Genomic DNA, 22,685 nt, shown 5'->3' with positions numbered 1-22,685 from the left:
TTGTACTTGGAAGAATGTTGGGCAGAGGATAACTCTGTTGTTGATAATATTATCAATCACAGTCACCAGAAGAGGCGCAAGGGGTCCTGTAGTAACGATTGTAGAATTTTCTTTGTAATGTGGTACAAATGTCATTGTCCTCTGAAATTCTACGAAAAAGCTTGAGTTTCTATCAACCAAACTCAGCTGCCGGATTTCATTCTGGACCTGATGCCACCTTTTCTTAAAATTTTTTTATTTTTCATTTTCCATCAATAAAGAAAGGAAACAACATCATCCCTTGCTTTAAGATGTACAGATATCCCCCAACAATCTACATATATGTGGTGTTTTACCCCTCCCTCTCTTGCCCCACTTTAAAAAGAAAGAAAAAACACTGGGTGTAGTGTTGGCACTTCCAGTGGACATCCGGGGAGGCAGTGTAGCTACCCTCTTATGTAATTTCTTTTATTAAGCCACCTATTGATATTGATGCCACCTTCTTAAGAGTTCATGTAATGTTGAAAATGTTTAGCTAAATCAGCTGTAGATGAGAACATTATTGCAAAGAGAGTTGCAGCAGAATCTGTAGATTTATTTGTAGTTTGTGAGGAAACTTACATATAACAAAGCCTCTTTGTTTTGCATAGGAACAAGCCTCATGGGTGTGTCGCTGTGAGGATGGTGTAGTGCAAAGGTTGGAGCATGACTTTAAGATGACTTTGCAGCAGCAGAACTCTCTGGAACAATGGGCATCATGGTTAGACAGTGTGGTGACCCAGGTCCTAAAACCATATCAGGGTTGCCCCAGCTTTCCCAAAGCAGCCAAACAATTCCTGCTCAAGTGGTCTTTTTACAGGTGGGTTTAATATTGATGATCTCTATTGAACAGTTATTCAGAGATCTAATTGAAAGGAAAAACAGGTTATCCATTTGTGTTAGCGAATTGGAAGATACGATCAATGCGTTTCAGTCCCACATGCAGAACTTTTATCCTGCTTAATTTTGTTTCAAATGCTTTAACATTCTCGGCACTTGATTTCTTGAGGTGCAGCATTGATGAATAAATCTCAGAGCCTTTGTGATTTATTAACCGTGTTACCAGGAGCACACAATAAGGTTTAGTCACTGTAGAAAGATAGTGCTGCACCATGCACTTGAATTGTTCAGGAAGGGTCGCTGTTTTATCAACCTGTTAGGATGCAGTAAATATGTTCCTTCTCATTAATATTGGCCCTCTGCTGTGAATATATCTAATCACCAGTATTTTTGACACATTTATGGTTTGAAAGAATAAGGAGGAAAGATGGTCGTGCATTTCAAAGCTATCATGAAACTCCTGCACAAAAAAAATTGATGCCTTTGAAAGTGCAGTCACTTATTTAATAAAACCATAGAACACCACAACACAGAAACTGGCCCTTCAAGTCTGTGCTGAATTAATCTGCCTATACACTGACCTGCACCTGGACCATATCCCTCCAGATACCTCCCATCCATGTACCTCCAAATTTTTCTTAAATGTAAAAATTGAGCCAGCATTCACCAACTCAGCATGCAGCTCATTCAAGACTCCCACCAGTCTCTACATGAAGAAATACACCCCACCAATGTTCCCTTAAACCTTTCAATCTTACTGATACCCTTCGTGTACTTGGGTGATCAAAATTGCACACAATACTCCAAATTTGGCCTCACCATTGTCTTATTCAACATCACCATAACATCCCAACTCTTATACTCAACACTTTAATTTATGAAGGTCCATGTGCCAAAAACTCTCTTTTAGATTCTATCTACCTGTGAGGCCACTTTCAGGAATTATATATCTGTATTCCCAGATCCCTCTCTTCCACCACATCCCTCAATTCATAGAAAATGTCCTACCTTGGTTTGTACTTTGAAAGTGAAACACCTTGCTTCACCATGCATCAGCATATTTGGCGCAACACTGTTACAGGGCCAGCAACCAGGGTTCATATCTGGCCCTGTCTGTAAGGAGTTTGTACGTTCTCCCTGTGTCTGTGTGGATTTCATCCAGGTGTTCCAATTTCCTCCCACCCTTCAAAATGTACAGGATGTGTAGGCCAGTTAGGTGGAGTTGGACAGCACGGGCTCGTGGGCCAGAGGGGCCATGCTGTATGACTGAAAAAACATGCTTTGGTTAGTTATTTTTTCTATTAAACTCCTTATGATGCTGAAGATGTATGGCTCATCATCAAATGGTCAAAATTACACCAGGGATGACATTTCTAACTGCTTTAACATCAAGATTTTAATGACTCTGCATTTGCACACAAGGTAAATGGGGAAATATGCACTTTTAACATTCTACATCCATTCTCTGTTTTAATTTGTTTGCAATAACAGAATATTCTCAGCAGCTCAGTCAAAATCTCTGGAGAGGGACAGAGTGAGCATTTCAGAGAACATCCTAGATTGGTTAATTTTTCATTTATCTGGCCAGTTGTTTTTTGACACTAAGCTATGTGGCCTATGATTAAACCTAACATAAAATAAGCAGGATTTATTCTATCAATTCTAAAAATTTAGTGATTAATATATTAACATCAACTTTCTATATTTGAATGTCGTGAATACAGTTGATTTAAGGACAACGAACAAGAGAATAAATAACCAACTTGGAATAATAAGATCACATGACATCGTCAAACTTCATTCATCACATAATATGTTTCCTGTCATGGGTAAATAATTGTGGGGTGCCTGCAAGTGAAAACTAGTTATTAAGGTCTGGCTTCTATCTATTGCTTTTGGAAACATTCACTTTTAACCAAAAAAGGAATGATGAAGGATATTTTAAAAATAACTCATTTATAAGTTAGTGTTCCCCAAGGTTAATTATGTATAAAGGGACTGCAGAAACAGCTTCTCTTTTTATTCTAGTTCAATGGTGATTCGGGATTTGACTTTAAGGAGTGCAGCAAGTTTTGGGTCTTTTCATCTCATTCGCCTTCTATATGATGAATACATGTACTATTTGATAGAACACCGAGTGGCTCAGGCAAAGGGAGAAACCCCCATTGCTGTCATGGGTGAGGTAAGTTGTACATTGTCTGCCTGCATTTTGCAATTGCACAAAATATGTGTTAACTTTCACCTGCATGCTGAATTGTAAATATTGTAAATGTTTGCTTCAATTTATAATGCTGCCATCAGTGGTTGACATAAGGTGCAATTTTACACTTAAAATTTTAATTTAAAACCAATTACATTTCTCTATAAATTTGTGGGAAATAAAAACCTTAATCAGCGTATGCTTTTTTACAGAATTAATTCAACGAACAAAATCTTTAATTATCAAAGATTTATGAAATGTATGATAAAAGCATCTATAATGCATTTCCTTGTTAATTACACTCTTGCCAAATTCATTCTATCGAACAGTTTTGAATTGAACAAAATTTAAATATTTACTCAAGTAAGCATAGTATTATAAAACAGGAAGCTTGCATTTGCTCTATTATGCACACATCCTGCCCAATGGCAAATTGACTAACTATGGGTCTAGTGAGATAACAAGCTCATAATTATGTGAGCTATATAGAACAAAGTACAGGGCAAGTTGCATTGGAGAATGAATACATTCAATGCTTCCCACTTTGTAGTTTTTTTTTTAAAGTCTTTTGATAACATTGTAATAACAAAAAATGTAAAATTTAAATCCTATTTTGAAGTTGTTCTAGTGGGCATGTGCTTTGTATGAGTTTGGTCTTATTGTAAATGTTCTAACAAGGATTTTTAAAAAGCATCAATGTGAAAAGTCATTGAGTAAATAGTAATCCTATATTTAGATTTTTGGTATAAAATTATTAAAAGAAAATATACTTTTACAAATAATGAAGCTGCAATCTATTCAAGTTGAGTACCCCTTATCGGAAGTGCCTGGGACCATAAATGTTTTGGATTTTGGATTCTTTTCAGATTTTGGAACACCATTTTTAAAAATGCACTCATTCACTCAGACTTCAAGATACATGCATTCACATTACAATACAAATATTCACATCTGCACAAATGAACTGAAGTAGACATATAATGAAAAATCTACACTCACTCGTGCATATTTACATCCGCTAAGTTGTTCTCCAATCGGGATTTCTGAACTATTATCTATTATGTATTACCTTATGGAACCATGAATGAAAAATGTTTTGGATTTTGGATCATTTCAGATTTAGGTATATGGATGAGGGGTACTGCACCTGTATAAACAAAATGTTACCACAAAATAGTAGAGAATTTTTTAAGGGTTAGTTTCCATTTTGAAAAGTCTTTATTGTAATATGTGATCCTAAACAACTGAATAAATGCTTATCTTTTAAATTCGTAGTCGTTCCAATTGTTTTCTTTTCAAACATTTCCAAGCTAACAACAAATGATAATTAAATCTCCCTTTCCCCCTCCTCTCTCTCTCTTCTCCCTCTCAACTTGCTTGCTCTCTCTCTCACTTTAATGAATACCTCTCTGAAAATCTGCAATGAAATTAAAGATAATATCTCAAAGTCAATTTACTAATAATGTTACCAAACAAACAGTGATAATGAGGAATGGGAAAATATTGGACTTCGGTGTAGGAAACAATGGCATTTAAAAAGAAAGAGATATCTTGTCAGAAATATTAAGAGAAACACACATTCTCTTTGCACTGCCCCACCACCTGAAATGTTGACTGTTTCTCTTTCCATAGATGCTGCCTGACCTACCGAGTGTTCCCAGCAGTTTCTGTTTTGTCCCTTTTTGCTGTAGCAGCCAATTAAAATCAGGGAAAGTCCATTCTGTTTTGTGCATGAGGAGATGGCAGTTGCAGAGCTGGCACCCTTACGCTGCTTATTGTCCACCAACCATGCTGACGTTTGGACTGCTGCTTCATATGTCTTTTAACATTTTATTATGGCAATGAAAAACATGCAAAGTAATACTTTTGTTCTTTCTTTGCATTCTAGTATGCTGATCTTGGACGGGCATTAAACCCTCTTGATCCTGACAAAGGTAGGCACAGTGAGCACATAATAGCTCATGCTTCTTTTACAGTTGAATTTGAAGGTTGCCTAAGAAAATAATTTGCTGAATTAATTGTTTAAGGAAATTTGGAGTATGTTGAATATTAGAAATGCATGAATGATCCTTGTATGCCCATAAATTTTGTCAACTCAGTTGAAAGATTGGTTTCTATCCTTATCGGATGTGGGAGCTTGTGCAGCCATCTTATTGCCTTTTTCACTAACTACTGATACTCGATGCTGATGAATCGTCAACTCCAGTGATGGCTCTTTATCCATAATATCCAACACAATCTTCAAACTCATTTAAATATCTATGCACATTCAAGTTTTTGAAACAACATCAACTCTGCTTTTACGTGGAGACAATTGTGAAAATATCTAAACGTAAGGGGATATTGTAAGAATGAGATCTCTCAAATCATTTAACTAAGGCAAGAACATGTCATGTAATGTTCATCTCAAAGGGACTGGACTATCAATTGTTTGAAATTTAAGATCAGTATTGATTGGTTGTGCAGAATAGGCAACTTCTGTGTTTTATTACTGCACTTTTTTTCCATTTACAATTTTTAAGCTTGTGTTCTTCATCCATCTTGTTCTTGGAATATGTTGTTACCCTTCAGATATACAATGATCTCTCCTCAAAATTCATGGTTAAATCTATTCATTCAGGTTTCCCTTCCTGCAAATATCATAAGAAAAATTGAATTATTTTTAATTGACTTGTTTATTGTCATGTATAATGAGTTAAAGTATATGGGCTTCTTTACATGGTATCTAGTCAACTCATTTGGTGGCGTGCAAAAATGACAAATAAATAAACACAGCAGCACAAGAGATGATGTTACAATGAGCCAAATAGTGCAGAGTATAGAGAAAAGTACAGTTGACAAAGAAATAAACCTTACAAGGGCATCCTCTCTTGCAAGATTAAGATTGATTTATAGCTTTGTTATTATTTACCATTGTCCTGCTTGAACTTGGTATCTTTTGCTATGACTGACATCATCTATTAACAACATCCAAGCGAGGTAGGCCTGCCCTATTTGATTCATCTCTGTGACTTCTCCAGAGATGAGAAGGTTAGCCTATAAGGAGAGATTAACTGTTTTCACATCGCAGGTGAGCGGTGACCCTACTTTGTCCCAGTGAAATTCCTGGGAACTCAGGGCCTCCTGGGCCTTTCATGCCCCAGTCTAAATTCCCTGGAATTTGCCCTCCTCAGCAACTTGGGTGGGTCCTGCTCCCAAATGACATGTTATGTACTCACAGGAGTAAGAGTCAAGTTCACCACCCCACCTCACCCCCACAAAACTGGGCACCGGCTCGCACCCCCACCCTTCCCCCGTACTTTCACACATTGTGACAGCGGCACAATGCTGGATGAATGGCTCTGGGATATCCAGCTGCACAAGGGATTATGGTTAACGAGGATGGCCATTCATCCCGCATTATATTGCCGTCGTGGTGTGCTGAAGTGGCCCACTGTTTCAGGAGGTAAGTATCTTTTAATTTTAATCATCTATGTGACACAGCACGCAAGCGCTGACATCATGAGGTTTCCCCTACTCAGCCATTTGACTCTTCATATCACAGGGAGAGAGTGGTCCGGGAAAATTTCCTGGGGCTGTGGCCCTACCTATGATGTAGGACCCGTTTAAAATTCCCAGGCCAACCTTTTCACACTGCAGGTTCATGGGAGGGTTCCCGGGAAAATTTCCTGAGAATCTTGATTTTACACTGCGGTGTGAAAAGGCCTATGGAGTTGTCAGGGACTGTACTCACTGCAATTTAGAAGAATGAGAGGGGATCTTATAGAAACATATAAAATTATGAAAGGCACAAATAAGGTAGAGGTATAAGTAGTTTCCATTGGTAGGGAGACCAGAACTAGGGGAGACAGCCTCGAGCTTTAGGAGCGAGATGTGGAGGAACTCCTTTTTCAAGAGGGAGGTGAATCTGTGGAATTTGCTGCCCATTGAAGCAGTGGAGGCGACCTCAGTAAATATATTTATGACAAGGTTGAATAGAGTTTTACATAGTAAGGAAATTAAGGTAGGTGGTAGAGTTAGCCCATTATCAGATCAACCAGGATCACATTGAATGGTGAACCAGGCCAACGGGCTGGATGGCTGACTCCTGGTCCTATTTCTTATGTTATAATCGAAGCAATTCCCACAAATTTTTGGCTTTGTGTTCTTTGACAGCATCATGGAATTTGATTCCAGGTTTTTTACATTTGTATTTAGTTTTTAAGATCTGGACATCACTGGAAATCCCAGCATTTGTGCCTCACCCTAATTATCTTTGTGAAGGTGTGATTGCCCTTTTCGGGAAGGCACTCCTACAGAACTGTTGAACAGGAATTTCCAGGATTTATATCCAACAATAACTGTAATACATTTCCAAATTAACATATTATTCACACCACCTTTATTTTTATTTATATACAGAGACTGAACAACCATTTTGTGGATATTTATCTCAAAATTTTAGTTATGTAGTGTGGAATGGCAGGAGCCCCTTAAACCTTTGCAATGGTTCAGTGCATCCCTTAGCAAATCGTCATGGATCTTAGAGGATGGTGATTTGCAGGGTTCGGAAAAGGGCAATACCTTGAGTTGGAAAGCCAGTGAATTTCAGGCAGACCAGAGGACATTTTTCACCAAGAAGGTGGATTGATTTATTTCATTGTGTATCTCTGGGAACAACCCAGAGTACAGTGTTATGCACTGATCAGGACGAATCTCAGCAAAACTAATCTCAAATCTATCAATGCTCTTCATTGTGAGTTTGGTTATAATTCACAGTTTGCCATTTCTGATTCAATCTATTAGGGAAAAGGAAAATAAAGTGAACTGAATTGATTTTATTGGAGGAGATAAAAATCTGCATTTTTCTTTGGGTTAACTGCACATTCTGTTTGATCAGATGAAGAAGAGGAGGAGGAGGAAAGTGATGATGACAGTCAACAAGAAATTTCGATGGACAATGAGCCCACATTAGTGACAGATTCCATGGAACCACCAGCCAAACTGTCGCGGACAGACTCAAGGGGAGTGTTCGTCCAGGCACCACCGAACAACTGAATATAAAATGTAGGATGAGAAAGAAGAAACCTTTGCTTGAATTTAACATCATTAACTCTCCATCCATGGCATCTGATAGCCATTGCATAGAAAGATATTGTCTATAGTTATCACAAATCTCAAACCTCTACCAAAATTATTTTAGATCAACATTTATTTATGAGTTATATTTAAGAAATAAAAAAATCTTTCCACTAGGAATAAAGTACATTAGTAAATGACTGCTGTTACACAATTACTAACTTTAAAAACACACAGATTGTACAAAAGATAAAGGTTTACTCAGCTCAGTATTGTGCCACTTTTAAATGCTGCAGGAGCCAAAAATTGCCCAGACACCACAATTTCATCTCATTCTGCAGCATCTGTATGAATTTTGTTGATAAAATAAACAAGATCGAGTACTTTTAGTTGCAGCTGGAATAATGCAAAAGGGAAAATTAAAATCTTGAATTTTAAAAGGAAATATTAAATGGGCTCAAATCAAATGAGGTTCCAAATATAGGAACCAGAGTGTTTGGCTTTCTAATGCAAATACCATTATGCTTCAGATAATCCGAAATACTTGGGACAGGACCCAACTCGGTTAAGCAGATTTTTTGGATATTCAGGAATTTTCTCTAAAGCAGCCCAGTAGCATCAGGAGAATACTTTTATCGGTCGTCATTGATCCCCGAAACCTCCCCACCGCCATTGCCAATCTTGCCCGGGGATCCCAAGGTCCCCGTTCCTGCCTGGGTGCCTGAGGTCTCACCTCACCTGTAAGTGGTATGAGATTGCACAGGGATTGACCTCCAGCAGAATTTCAGTGATCCTGCTGAAAGAGTATTTGACAGGGGGAGCGGCTCGGGCAAGCGGGGAGAGAGCGCAGTATTCAAATTCTGAGAATGCCGCAATGCAGTTTATCATAAAGCTGCAGTAACTCATGGCAAAAAAATGACAATTTATAAATAAATAATCATTGCTATCCTTTCCTTCAATCTGTAACCTGTGGACAAATGTCTCTTTTGTAAACTGATTCCCTGTAGCCCTACTTGAGCATGGTAGGTACATTTTTTTTCCAAATTGTGACATCATGTCTTTAGGGTATTTGGAATTTCGGTTGATTGGTTTTTGGAATAAACTGGTTTGAATTAGTTAGGTCAAGGTTTAAAATTGACGGGACCGTTGGGACAGTATCCATAAATTGCTTCAATTTTTTTTTAACTGCTTGGTTGCATAAGCAACTTAACCTGGCTCTAATAATTGTTAACCTGCTGTCTGGAAAAGGAGGCTGAACAAAGGATACAGAATTTAAATTACTAAAACACAACTCTTCCCTGATTGACAAGCATGCTGGTATTTTCACACTGATAAACAGTCCTCTTGTAAATTGGTCTTGGATTATGTTTGTCACTGGTTTTTAAATGTTTTTATTTTTAAAGTGCTGTGTGTTAAACATTAAAAGGTTGTACAGATTTCATACAGTAATCAGGTGGTTTATGTAACAAAAAACTGACTTCAAGGTTGCTTTTGCTTGACTCTCGTGCAGGTAAATTATTAATCATTTTTATGCTATATTTACCTCTACTATGCATAGAATTGATTTTATGACAAGTGAAGTCTTAAAATGGTTCATTTTTCTATGTTGATGCATTGTCCCTTGAATCTATAACCCTTCTAATGTAACCTTGTTTATTGCAGCTGAGCTTGAATTGACCACTCACAGAAAGCAAAAGAAGTCATAATGAGAGATAATTGTCTAGAGAATTATGCATTTGCATTTTGTTTTTATTTTTCATAAGAAAACATAGTTTTTTCCTAAAGTAACTGCAAGTTAGAATTTTCTCTCTTTTAAATCATATTAGAAAAGCAAAGGTATTTTTAAATTCAGTAATAACTTATTGTGCTAGTTGGTTTCAATAATTACAAATCAGGCATTTGAGAGAACTAAATATTAGAATCTGAAAAGTTTCATTTTGTACATTACACGTACACACAGCATTGAATGCCCTAGAGTACAGCAGAAACTATGGAGCACATTTTCTGATATGCAAGGCAAGTTTCCTAATTTTAGATTGCAAATTAAAGTATTTCTGGCATATTTTATCCACTATAAAACCAGATGGGAATGAAAACAAGACAACAGGTGAAAGGTTTGGTTGTAATGTTGCCAATAACATTAATTAGTTGGTGAACAGCACCATTCACACCAGTATTGTTTCTGCGGGCGTATCAGGGGCTGCTGCTACATGTAAAGGTTTTGGATATTATTTTATTTTTACATTTTATTCACAATTTCCATAGTAATATTGATTTGTTCAGTTCTGAGTGACTATCCCATTGAACATTGCAGTAAAGAGGAAGGAAGAATTGGGCTTTTAAGCTTTGCATTCTGTTGGCTTCTTTGTTATAGTCCTGATGAACTTTGCTCTGCTGGACTTGAGCCATGCCTTGTATGTCAATAGATTGTGAGTTTATGTCAGAGTTCAACTGTGTCGACCTTTCTGAATTACATTTAAATTGATACAGAATGATGAATACTAGCTGAATTTATATCAATGGAAAAGGTTAATATTTTCAATTTGCAATACACAATTGTGTTAAGAGGTATAATCAGATTTCAGGTCTATGTTTCTGAGCTTCGATAGATCCTTTTCACCTGTTTGTTTGTGTCCACAATTTAGTTCAGCCCCAGTTTTCTTAGAAAAGCACAGTATGGAAATTCATTGAGCACTGCTTTGCTGTTACTTACCTGCAGCCCAGTGACCTAGGAAGCAAAAATTGGAATGCGTTGTGAAGAGTTTTGAGCATGTTGTTTTAATTTCTGGTTAATTTTGGATAATTTTGAATTAAGAAGAATGGCTAACATAGATGCTGTGTGTTCACTGAGCTCTACAAAAATGAAAAATTACTCCTAGCTAAAGGCACTTATTGTTTCTTGGAATTTCCACCAATTTGGAGGAAGACCAAAATTTCAAAAGAAACTACATTCTTGGAAATAAAACCTGAAATCACTGGAGACGCATGGCGTTTTTTAAAAATCTGGCCTGTGCTGTCATTTTTTAAAAATTATTTAAAAGATTTTTTTTCTTGGTCAGTTTTCTTTTTTATTATTAAATTCTGTTCCTGACCTTGCTCTTATTGCACAAGGAAACCAGAGAGTACGCATTCACACTAGATTGTGAATTTGCATCTTCCAATAAAATCTCTAAGAACAATGTGTTGCATCTGGTTGCAGAAATAATATAGTAAGACCCCTGGTATCCGGCACCTACAGGGATTGGTAGATGCCGGATAAGTGAGTCTTCCAGTTGCTTGAGACTATCCATTGTGTGAATGGAGAACAGCAAGGTGCACCAATTTTAAACTTCCATATCTTTTACCCATTTATTTTCCCGCCATTTTTTTCCCACCACTGGTTGCTTCAGGTTGCCTGAATTCAGGTTGAATTCTAGATAACAGGGATTTTACTGTACATCAGTTTGCAAAGGGTTAACCAAGACAGAATATAAATTTTAGAAATTATATTAGCCATTATTTACATTAATATCATGTAAATTAATGACGGACACATGTCAAGGCTTTTAAATAAATACTGGAAAAACAATATTATTAAATTGGATACAGTCAAAAATGAAAATAAAGTACTGGTATGTAGAAGAGGGTGGTCAGTTGACCACAGACAAAGATGAAAGCAAAGCTGAAAAGAGAATGCACTAAAACCACCTTCAGCCAGTTTGCTCATCGATAAAGAAAATGATCCCAGTCGTTGTGTAGAATATTGTGCTTTATGGAGTAAATTATAATCAAATTATAATTTGAAAATAATGGACGTTCTGAAAAGAATGGGAAATGCAGCACAGATACTGGGACATATGCTTGTGTCTTGATTAGCCTCTAAAGGGACATTTATTTATTACTGTTTGTAGTGGTGGTTTTTTAAAAAAATTCATGCAAAATGTCATTTTAATTTTAATAGGGTGGGCTAAAAACATTTTTGGTTTTATATTCAAGAGGCAAAATTTTGTTTTCGTTGAGCTGGGCTGAATTAGTTCTTGCAGTATGATGAAGCAAAAAAGATGATGTCCATTATTTTAATAATTTTGATTGATTATCTTTTATTGTGGCCACCTGGATGTTTGAGGAAGATGAGCATTGAGAAGGCAAGTCCATCTATCTGTATTTCTTCATCTTCACAATTAATTTTTTTTTCTTTTAATCAGCAATTCACAGGCCATAGATACATAAAACATTGCATTGCAGAAAACAGGCCATTCAGCCCTTCTAGTCTGCGCTGAACTGTCCTGCACCCAGTCCATAGTCCTCCCATCCTGTCCACATTTTTCATAATGCCAAAATTGAGCCCCCTGCAGCGTCCTCCCTTTCTTTAGCCGTGATGCTGTCTCTAACCAGTAATGCTCCCCCTCCCCTTTTCTACCTCCCATCCTATTCATTTTAAAACACGTAACCCTGGTTCTGCATCAGCCAATCCTGCCCTTCCTCACAGCATTGAGGTTCCCCATACTGATCCATGCTAGTACTTTTATTCCTGATACTCCCAGCATTATCATATTTCAACCCCTCCAAATGGCTACATTTATGTTTTGTCCCCTGCCTGTCCTTCCTCACCAACTCAGAGCACATAGCATCATGCTTTTCCCCTTCTACCCTAATCTCTGCACTCACATTCTGATTCCCACCCCCTGCCAAACTAGTTTAAATCCTCTCCAAAAGCTGTAAAAAACTTGCCCACCAGGATATTGGTCCCTTTCCAGTTCAGGTGCAGCCCATCCTTTTGTACAGGTCAAACCTTCCCCAGAAGAGATCCCAATGACCAAGAAATCTGAACCCTTGCCCCCTGCCACAACTTCCTGTTCCTACCCTCACTGGCGTGTGGTACAGGTAGCAATCCTGAGATTACCATCCTTGAGGTCCTACTTTTTCATTTCTTTCCTAACTCCCTATATTCCCTCTTCAGGACCTCATCCCTACTCCTATCACACCACAAGTACATGTTGGTTGAACCAGCCAATTTAGTGGGTCCATAGCAGGTAATCTGACAGCATGAAAGGTCCCGACCCAGCAGGGCAAGTAAAAAAGTAAATAATCAACCGGGCTCAGACTCTTGGTGCGGCAAGTGTCAGCCCAACCGAGTTAACTCGTTAATCACTCTGTGGTGGTGTGAATGGTCTCTTTGACATACCAAGTACCATTATTGACATTAGTGCCTGTGTCTTGTGTCATTCTGGCAGTTGTGTTTCACAGTGCGACTAGCCACGCTCTGACAGCCCTGCTGACTGCACAGTTATACTTCACAAGGCCGCACCCTGACAGCCCCGCCAACCGCACAGTGCTGTGAAATATATCTGTGCAGTCGGCGGGGCTGTCAGGGCACCATATGTAATATGTCAGTCGAGACATCATAGCTGGAGGTAGAACCCCCTTAAAATCTCCCCCCCCCCATAGTGTCCAATACAGTATACTTGTTCAGAAGAATGGCCACAGGGGTGTTCTGCACTGTCTGCCTTTTCCCTTTCCCTCACCTAACAGCACCTGTCTTTTAGGGATGACTTTCTCCCTGAAATACCTCTCTATCACTGCCTCTGCCCCCGAAATGATCCTGAGTTCATTCAGCTCCTGCTCCAGTTCCTGAACATGGTCTCCCAAGAGCTGTAGCTGGATGCACCTCTTGCAGGTGAAGTCATCAGGGATAACTGAGCTGTCCCAGATTGCCCACATTCTACGGCTCTAGCTGCTGATTCCATTAACTCTTCCTAATTAAATTTGAAGACCATTCCTTAGTGGAATCAAGCCCACCCTCATTCTACCAAAGCCTCTAAGTCACTGGCTGCTCCACTTGACCCACCCCTCTGTCCCTCTTTTTATTTGTCACTACCCCTTATCTTAATTACTTCTCCCGCCAATCACTGTTCTATTTAACCCTTAACTTACTTTTTAAAGGCACTCACCTCCAGCTGGCTCCCAACAGTCCCAGCTCTCTAGAGTCTCATCCTCCTCGTAATGGTCCTGAGATGGTCCCAATCTGAAACCTATATTATCCAAGTTGCTATTGATCCAATAATAAATGCAAAACTAATTTTTATTTCCACAAATTTGGGCAGGGTTGACAATAAAGAAGCTAGAAATTAAGTTTCCTTTCATTATATATTGCCAACAAATAAATATCACTTCACCGTGCAATCATCCCATTCCTGTGTTTAGTCCGAGGAAAATTCCAGCTTTTCGTTAATAAATTGGAAAGAAAAGTTAGTGTCGATGTGAAAATTTTAAATTTGTTTAATTTCAATATTTTTCTCTAGATTAGTGGAGGTTTCCATTCTTTATACCCCTCTGTGGCAAATATAAATGAATGGAATGTGATGGTCAGTTAGTTAGTTGGAGTAGCTATGTTGTAATGTAACTGGAGTTCCCTAAAAGCTAATGATACTGAATCGTAGAATTTCAAGTACCAAGCATTTTCTAGTAAGATGCAATGTTATTAATATTTAGACTAAAATTGACCAAAGATTTAATATTTAATAAATTGCACATTCACTTGGAGGACTCCCTTGTAAATAACAAGAAAACCATTGCATAGTGTGGATTAATGTTAAGTGAGAGAATTTCTTGGACATCGCCCTTTCTCATTTTAAGAAAATTCCTTCTGATGACTGACTCTCCATGACACATTACTGGGTGCGTTAAACCTTCCAAGATTTCCAGAAAAATGAAGTGGAAAAGCCTGAGTAAGTTTTCCTTGGCAGGTCAAGAGCAGAGTTGGCTAGGGATATATAGAGTTCATTAAATTGTGTCTATGAAACATTTTTCATTTGTATATTTTTTCACTACTACCATCGGAGCAAGAACAACTATTCAAGAAAAGATTTTGTTTCATAGCCACCTAGTTGAGCTTGATGTGCAAGACATGGTGGAAAGAGTGGAGCTAGTTATCTGCCTTGTTTGGGTCATCCAACTCATGTGTGGATAATATGAACTGTCCTTCCAAATGGTTGGAGTAACATGCAGATGGTGCACATAAGTTTGTGTAATAGCTTTCAGAGAACTTGGAGGGGAAGGACATAAGCTGCAGCCCTTTTCCATTCTGCTCCCCTTTCAGATCTTTACAGTTATCATGGTACTTCCAAAATTGTCAAAGCACTTTTTCAACTTGTACACAGTCAGTAATCGTATGTGTAATTAAGCAGTGAAACAAAAAAGTTTGCAGGGGCTGCAATTATAGTCAAAATGGAGGAACTCGGTAGGTCTTAGGAGGTAAGATATATTATCGACTCACATGAAGTGCTCAGGACCGAAATGTCAGTTCTATATCTTTACCTGCTCTGGACACTGCGACCGGCTGAGTTCCTCCAGCATCTTTCTGTATTTGTAAGTAAAACTGTTTTAATTTAACTATTTCTCTGTTTTTCTTCACATCAGCCATCAATATTATAGTTTCTGCATACTCCCTTAACAGTTTCACCTGGTGGGGGATCAGTGTCGCATTGTCAAACTGAGTAGTTCAAGATGGCCAGTCAATTTCATTTCAGGTGAAAGTTGTCTAATTTGATGATAATTAATATAAGCATACCAGTTGAGTCATTTCATATTTTTATATATCTGGAATTCAGATATCCCTTGTTCCACAGAAAGTAAAGGAGGAAGTGCTTGGTACATTTGAGAACTTGAGGAGCTAACACAAATGAATATATCACCCTAGTTATCATTTTCTCCACTGGTGGCCACCAGAAGGTAAACTGTTGCTCCCAAGCCAATTTGGACCTGTTTTCCTTGACACAGGAGAGAGTTGTACTTTCAAACAGCATTAAGATGCCTTGGCGACAAGTGTAGCATTGAAAGTGGAGGAGGCTTGGACAAGTATTGGGTGAAAAACAGAAGTGTACTTCCTAAATTTCAATTCCACAGCCTAAATGAAGTCATTTAGATTGCACGATCACTAGCTGCTCTGGACCAGTGCGGCCACTGGCTGTTCTAGAACTGTGTAACCCTCATCCTTCCAGCAGGTGTATGCTTACCATTGGCCATATCATTTAAGACAGTCACAGCCCATAGAAGCCTTCTATTAAAGATTTGGGTAAACTAGAGTATGTTACAGTGACATTTTAGAGGCCTGAAAATAGCTTTTTTTTTTCTTTGAAATTACTAAAGCTCTTTGTATCTTAAAACCCACAATTGATTGATGTTGAACATTGGTGAAGGAAACAGTTTTGCCTGATTACTCACTTTGATTTGGCTCAGCTGGTGAATAGAAAGGTCAACAAGCTGTTCTATAACTTCCAACGTTGGCCATGGGCACGTGCACTTTCTACAGCCAGATCGCTCCCTGGCCTCTTAAAAATGGCAGAAACAACTCCATGAATTAAATTCTGAATCCCTTTTACCAAATTCCTAACAATTCTACTTTTACAATTAACAAATGAACACTACTCTACATGCACTAATATAACGAGGTAATTTCAATTTTAATACAAAGACCACCACTCTTAAATGTATAGATTAGCATGGTTAAAAAAGTCTACTGTTGATAATTCATCATTTTGATTAAATTATCAAATAATTCAATCTCTTTAACCTGATGAACAATAGGAATTATAGGAATGTACAGCTTTTCTTTGTACAGAATTAGCTGGTTATTTAAATCTAATTGTTGATTATGTTAATATTCTTCATTCATAATTATGCAAATATTAACATGTTTCCAAATCCTTTTTCAACCAAGCAGATGGGATGGTTCCATAATTGCATGAACTGTTGTGTTGACCCAATGGAACTGGCAGAATTAATTGATGATTGAAGTCTGTAAGTGCAAGGTACTTAAAAGACCAGAATGTAGAATTTTAATAGAACTGTTTCCATTCTGACAACACAGCATGGCTGGGTATGGAAGGAAATTATATATACAAACAAGATTCCTGATTTACGTCCAGCAAACTTGTGGTGAAGGAACAGGGTAAATTCAAGGAAAGGAAATCTAAGCCCAAAAAAATGTTTCCTTTATATTTGATTCCAATTATAAAACATTAAATTCTCCATTCTGAAGCAAGTTTTAATAGTTTGAAGTAGCACGTTGTATTTAGGGGATTATTACTGCATTATATAAATCTAAATGATGAATAACTTTGCTGCATACATCTTTCTGGATTATTTTTGCCATCATTTACCACTGTTATACGAGGGTGTATTTTGTTCTTGAAAGGAACCTTACCTCTGTTGTGAGGGGTGTATTCTCTCAACTACTTTCTGCCCTGCAGAACAGCTGATGACCCATCGTTTGAGTAGTTAGAGAATGTCTAAAGAATACAGCCTCAAACTCAGATAAGTGCCTCTGTCAAACCACCTGGATGTCTTTGTCGATTAGACCCAATTACCATTCTCTTTCCACTCCGAACATTGACTTCTGTTTCCTTCACAACTCTAGAGAACAATGATGAGCCCTGATGGCAAACAGTTTGTTGCCTTTCATTAACACAAATATTTACTTAAAATCATTTGCAGGTTTTTTGATTTTTCCTTTTTCAAATAAAGAGTGTGTGATGTGATTAATGTATTTTGCAGTTCATTGAGGCACTTGTAATATATTTGTTGTACCAGTTTGTAACTTCAAATTACATATAGTTTTGAAAAACAAAACAACCTGTGCTTTTGTACGTAATTATAATCTTTATTACACGTTGCATTAATATTGGGTGAGTTGTGAAAAGAAGATGATTATTTGATATATTTGTTTCTGAACCATTATGGCCTTATTTGTTGGAAATTTATAGTCTTGAGACATCTGTGACATAGTTGTATGCCGTTATGTATCAGAAAAGTAAATATTGTATTTTGTATAAAGAAGAAATGCTTAGTTTTGTTGTAAACAGGGTACTTTGGTCAGCTTTTGCTGAACTGTGGGCCTTGGGAGAAGGAAGCAGTGTTTGAGACTGCGCTGTTTAATGTTGTAATTCAGCTTGGGGTGATATGTAAGCATTTGTATGAGTGTTTTGTTTTGGTGCAAAAGCTGTTTTTCTACTTTTTTGTAGTGTTTATTTTAAATAAAAGAGCAGATATAGCAACTCTGTCTCTGCCATCTTACTTACAGGTATTAGGAAATGCAATCTGAAATGTTACTTTGTATTACCCAAGAGACCAAATAGCTTGTGTCCAATAGGAGGATTTACTCAATGAAAACAGTCCAAAATACATTGCAGGTACTTAGACTGGAATGAAACAGGAAAGACTGCAGGTACTGTGACGGTAGTAAAAACACACAGATATGCTGGAGAAATTTAGTGTGGCGTGGTTAGCACAATGCTTTTACAGCGACTGAAACTGGGGCTCACGGATTATTTAGGAATCTGATGGCAGTGGGGGGAAAAGGTCCTTGTGCCGCTGAGTGCTCGTCTTCAGGCTCCTGTACCTTTTTTCCTGATGGTAGCAGAGTGAAGGGGGCATGGCCTGGGGAGGGGGGGTGGTGTGGGGAGGTCCACTTGACCAATTTGACCTGTAAGATTTTTCCTTTCCTGTTTTATAATTCTGTGTCTGTTTCTAAGCCCCTTTTCCACTGGCACCCTGTCCCAGGAATATACTGGGACAGGGTCCAGTGGAAAAGGAACGTTGTCCAAATGACAGTGTAAAATGATGTAATTTCACACCGGAGATTAACCACCTCTACCCCTACTCGTATCCCTGGCGTCATCTGACAAAACCAGTGGAAAGGGACAGCAGAAAGTCACCCATTCCCAGTTGAAGGGAGAACACTCCGATCCCTGGGGATGAGTGCTTAGTGGAAAAGCAGTTAAGGGTGGCCCAATGGAAATGGCACAATGGTTTTCCTATCCTGGGACACTATACAGCCAATTAACTGGGATGCCTGTGGAAAAAGGGCTTTATATTCTCGGCTCCTTTCTGAGACTGTCTCTGAGTTCACCAGTTGTTACTCTCACGGTCCCTCCTCTGGCTGTTGCTGGTATTACTGCCCATCAATCACCTCACACCTCCCCCTACAAACCTACTGGCCTTTAAAATATTATGCATGTCTTTTCCAAATTCAAATAAAAAGTTGATCAAACTGTAACATGGCCTCTGTTTTTCTCTCTCCTGACATCACCTAATTTGTTCCTGGTTTTGTCTTGGGTCTCTTCAACTTGGTGGTTGGCTTCTTGTCTAACAGACAGATTCAGATTTATTGTCAGTCGACATGCATAACCCTGAGATAGTTGGTCCTGCAGATGAGGCAAAATTTCCACTTATTGCAAAAACTAAATACACAATGTACACTTGTAAACAAATAAAGAAATTTAAACAAACTGCAATACAGAGAGAACAAAAAAATCAATAAAATGCAAGGATAAGGGTCCTTATTTACTCATTTGAGTGTTGTTGAGGAGTATGATGGTGGAAGGGAGCAGCTGTTTCTGAACCTGGTGGTGCAAGTCTCTCCTGATGGCAGCAGCGAGAACAGAGCATGTACTGGGTGGTGGGGATCCTTGATGATTGCTGCTGCTCTCCGATGGCAGCGTTCCCTGTAGATGTTCTCGATGGTGGAGAGGGTTTTGCCTGTGATGTCCTGGGCTGTGGCCACTACCTTTTGCAGGGCTTTACACTCAGGGGTATTGGTGTCCCTGTACCAGACTGTGATGCACACTTTACACCAACACGTCTGTAGAAATTTGCCAGGATTTGCAGTCACAGTAAACCTGCAAACTCCTGAGCAAGTGGAGGCACTGATGTGCTTTCTTCACGATGCCATTTGTGTGTTGGGTCCAGGAAAAATCCTCCAAGATGTTAAATTTGGCTCCCCTCTCCACCTCTGACCCCACCCGGCTCACGGGCTCCTCTTGAGGCTGCATCCAGTATTTCAGCACACGGCTTTCGGACTCCTCATGTGGCTGCAGCCGTATTTAAATGCCCGGCTCTCGGGCTCCTCTTGTGGCTGCAGCCGATATTTAAATGCCCGGCTCTCGGGCTCCTCTTGTGGCTGCAGCCGGTATTTCAGCGCCCGGCTCTCGGGCTCCTCTTGTGGCTGCAGCCGGTATTTCAGCGTCCGGCTCTCTGCCTCCTCTTGTAGCTGCAGCCGGTATTTCAGTGTCCGGCTCTCGGGCAACTCTTGTGGCTGCAGCCGGTAATTCAGTGCTTGGCTCTCGGCTCCTCTTGTAGCTACAGACGGTATTTCAGTGCCCGGCTCTCGGGCAACTCTTGTGGCTGCAGCCGGTAATTCAGTGCTTGGCTCTCGGCTCCTCTTGTAGCTACAGACGGGATTTCAGTGCCCGGCTCTCGGGCAACTCTTGTGGCTACAGCCGGTAATTCAGTGCTTGGCTCTCTGGCTCCTCTCGTGGCTGCAGCCGGTATTTCAGTGCGCGGCTCTCTGACTCCTCTTGTAGCTGCAACCGGTAGTTCAGTGCTTGGCTTTCTGGCTCCTCTTGTGGGTGCAACCGGTTATTCAGTGCCCGGCTCTCTGGCTCCACCTGGTGGCTCCCCGCGGCGTGGCGAACGGCGTGTGCCTGTGAGCGGGAACGCGCCCCCTTTGAAGGGCGCGCGCCGGGCGCGCCCCCACAGCCATTCAGAGTTAAGATGGCCACCACGGTGATCCCGGGCGTGCGGCTGGTGTCGATCGGGGATCAGAACGGCGAGATCCAGCGGCACTCGGAGCAGCAGCCGCTCAAGCTGGAGATCCGGACCACGCAGGACAACGCCTTCCTCGGCCTGTACAGCAGTGAGTGGCGGCGGGGCCAGGGCCTGGGCGCGGGGCCTGAGGCCGGGCCTGAATGGCCGCCTGGCGCCGCACACTGGCCGAGCAGGGAGTGGGGGGGGGAGGCTCATCCCTCTCGGCCTCGGGCACCCTGGGGACCTCGGCATCAAACACCCTGTAAACATGGGCCTCGGGCACCCTGGGGTGCTGGGAAGCCCTGATCTCTGCTGGAGGATTGGTCCTGGGGTCATCCACCATCCCCCTCCCCCCAGTGTGGTTTCCCCCGGGGCAACATCTCCTGCCTCTCTCCTTACCCACAGCTTCATTCCTATGTCACTGCCCCACTGCCAGCTCTTCCTACCCCAACCTCTCCACTGGGTAGTTTCTGCTCACACTCCCATACTCCACATGACTCGCACGGCTCTGTGGTTTGAATCCTCTCCCACACCATGCTGATCGAGGCAGAGGACTGTTACCCAGAAATAGGGGCTCTCCTCATGGACAAATCAGTGCAAAAACTTTTCTCCGCAGTGGGCTCTCCTTGATTGATTGGTTTTGATAGGTTTCTGAATGTTGGAGGAATAGATGTAGACTGGATTGGGGTGGGTGAAATGGTCTTCCCCTCTTCTGTTCGCTTCCTTTTCATACACAGGTAGTCCTCAACTTTTGCTGAGGTTGTGTTCTGTCGCTCCCATCACAAATTGAAAAATCATAATTCAAAAAAGGGCAGTGGGATCAATGTGGGGATAGACTCGGGGCTGTGGGGAGAGCGCGGGGCAGTGAGATCAGTGTGGGGAGGGACATGGGGCTGTGGGGAGAGAGCGGGGCAGTGGGATCAGTGTGGGGACTGACACGGGGCTGCGGGGAGAGCGCGGGGCAGTGAGATCAGTGTGGGGACGGACATGGGGCTGCGGGGAGAGAGCGGGGCAGTGAGATCAGTGTGGGGACTGACACGGGGCTGCGGGGAGAGAGCGGGGCAGTGGGATCAGTGTGGGGACTGACACAGGGCTGCGGGGAGAGAGCGGGGCAGTGAGATCAGTGTGGGGAGGGACATGGGGCTGCGGGGAGAGAGCGGGGCAGTGGGATCAGTGTGGGGACTGACACGGGGCTGCGGGGAGAGCGCGGGGCAGTGAGATCAGTGTGGGGACGGACATGGGGCTGCGGGGAGAGAGCGGGGCAGTGAGATCAGTGTGGGGACTGACACGGGGCTGCGGGGAGAGAGCGGGGCAGTGGGATCAGTGTGGGGACGGACACGGGGCTGTGGGGAGAGCGCGGGGCAGTGGGATCGGTGTGGGGACACGGGGGTGTCAAGAGACACTATTGTAGCCTAGCCAAAATGCTAAGTACAGTACTGATTCAAACCAATGTAACTTTGAAAAATCAGAAGTCATGGTAAATCAGACTGCCTGTACATCGTGTTTTGACTGTACTATCTTCTCTCCCAGTAAAGATTCTGTCTGCTTGAGTATTTTCCTATAGCAAAGAACCGATGCGATCCCCTCTCTCTTTCCAGCCCTACCCAATGCTGCTCAACTCATTGAGTTTCTCCAACACATTGTTAGTTTTTTATTCCAGATTCCAGCATCTGTACTCTCCCGGGTCTGATTTGAGCATTGTAAGACTAAATTTTTTCAAATGACTAATAGTTACTTTCAAAATATTTGGAGGAGTTGCTACCATCTTATTTTTGGTGTGAAAGGCACCGATTCACTCCTAGTGACTCATATTTTATGTGCAATAAATAGATGGAATTGGGCTGCAAATCTACCACGTATTGGGAGAAACTAAACTGCAAACGTGGTTTCAACATTCTTACCACGTACAGGCCTTTCAGCCCACAGGGTTGTGCAACTAATAACCTACTCTTACAACTGCCTGGAATTTCCCTCCTGCTCAACCCTCTGTTGGTCTCAGTTCCGT

At 40.7% G+C, this 22,685-nt stretch overlaps 2 protein-coding genes across 11 annotated transcripts in view; both read left to right on the top strand.

Moving 5' to 3' along the window:
• Positions 1-18,150, top strand: part of rfx1a (regulatory factor X, 1a (influences HLA class II expression)) — a 114,125-nt gene extending 95,975 nt beyond the window's left edge. For all 8 annotated transcript variants that reach the window (XM_069927254.1, XM_069927258.1, XM_069927257.1 and 5 more), the window contains 4 exons: positions 630-838; positions 2,887-3,040; positions 4,947-4,992; positions 7,938-18,150. In XM_069927254.1, the coding sequence (XP_069783355.1) occupies positions 630-838; positions 2,887-3,040; positions 4,947-4,992; positions 7,938-8,095 (567 nt within the window). In that variant the 3' untranslated portion in view covers positions 8,096-18,150. The remainder of the gene's footprint in view (positions 1-629; positions 839-2,886; positions 3,041-4,946; positions 4,993-7,937) is intronic.
• Positions 18,151-20,646: 2,496 nt separating this feature from the next.
• carm1 (coactivator-associated arginine methyltransferase 1) overlaps positions 20,647-22,685 on the top strand; it is a 71,875-nt gene continuing 69,836 nt past the window's right edge. For all 3 annotated transcript variants that reach the window (XM_069927249.1, XM_069927248.1, XM_069927250.1), the window contains exon 1: positions 20,647-20,789. In XM_069927249.1, coding sequence (XP_069783350.1) covers positions 20,648-20,789 — 142 coding nt within the window. In that variant the 5' untranslated portion in view covers position 20,647. The remainder of the gene's footprint in view (positions 20,790-22,685) is intronic.

Source organism: Narcine bancroftii, chromosome 3 (assembly GCF_036971445.1).
Source record: "Narcine bancroftii isolate sNarBan1 chromosome 3, sNarBan1.hap1, whole genome shotgun sequence".
In the NCBI taxonomy this organism is placed as follows: Eukaryota; Metazoa; Chordata; class Chondrichthyes; order Torpediniformes; family Narcinidae; genus Narcine; species Narcine bancroftii.
This window is presented reverse-complemented; position numbering and strand designations above follow the sequence as displayed.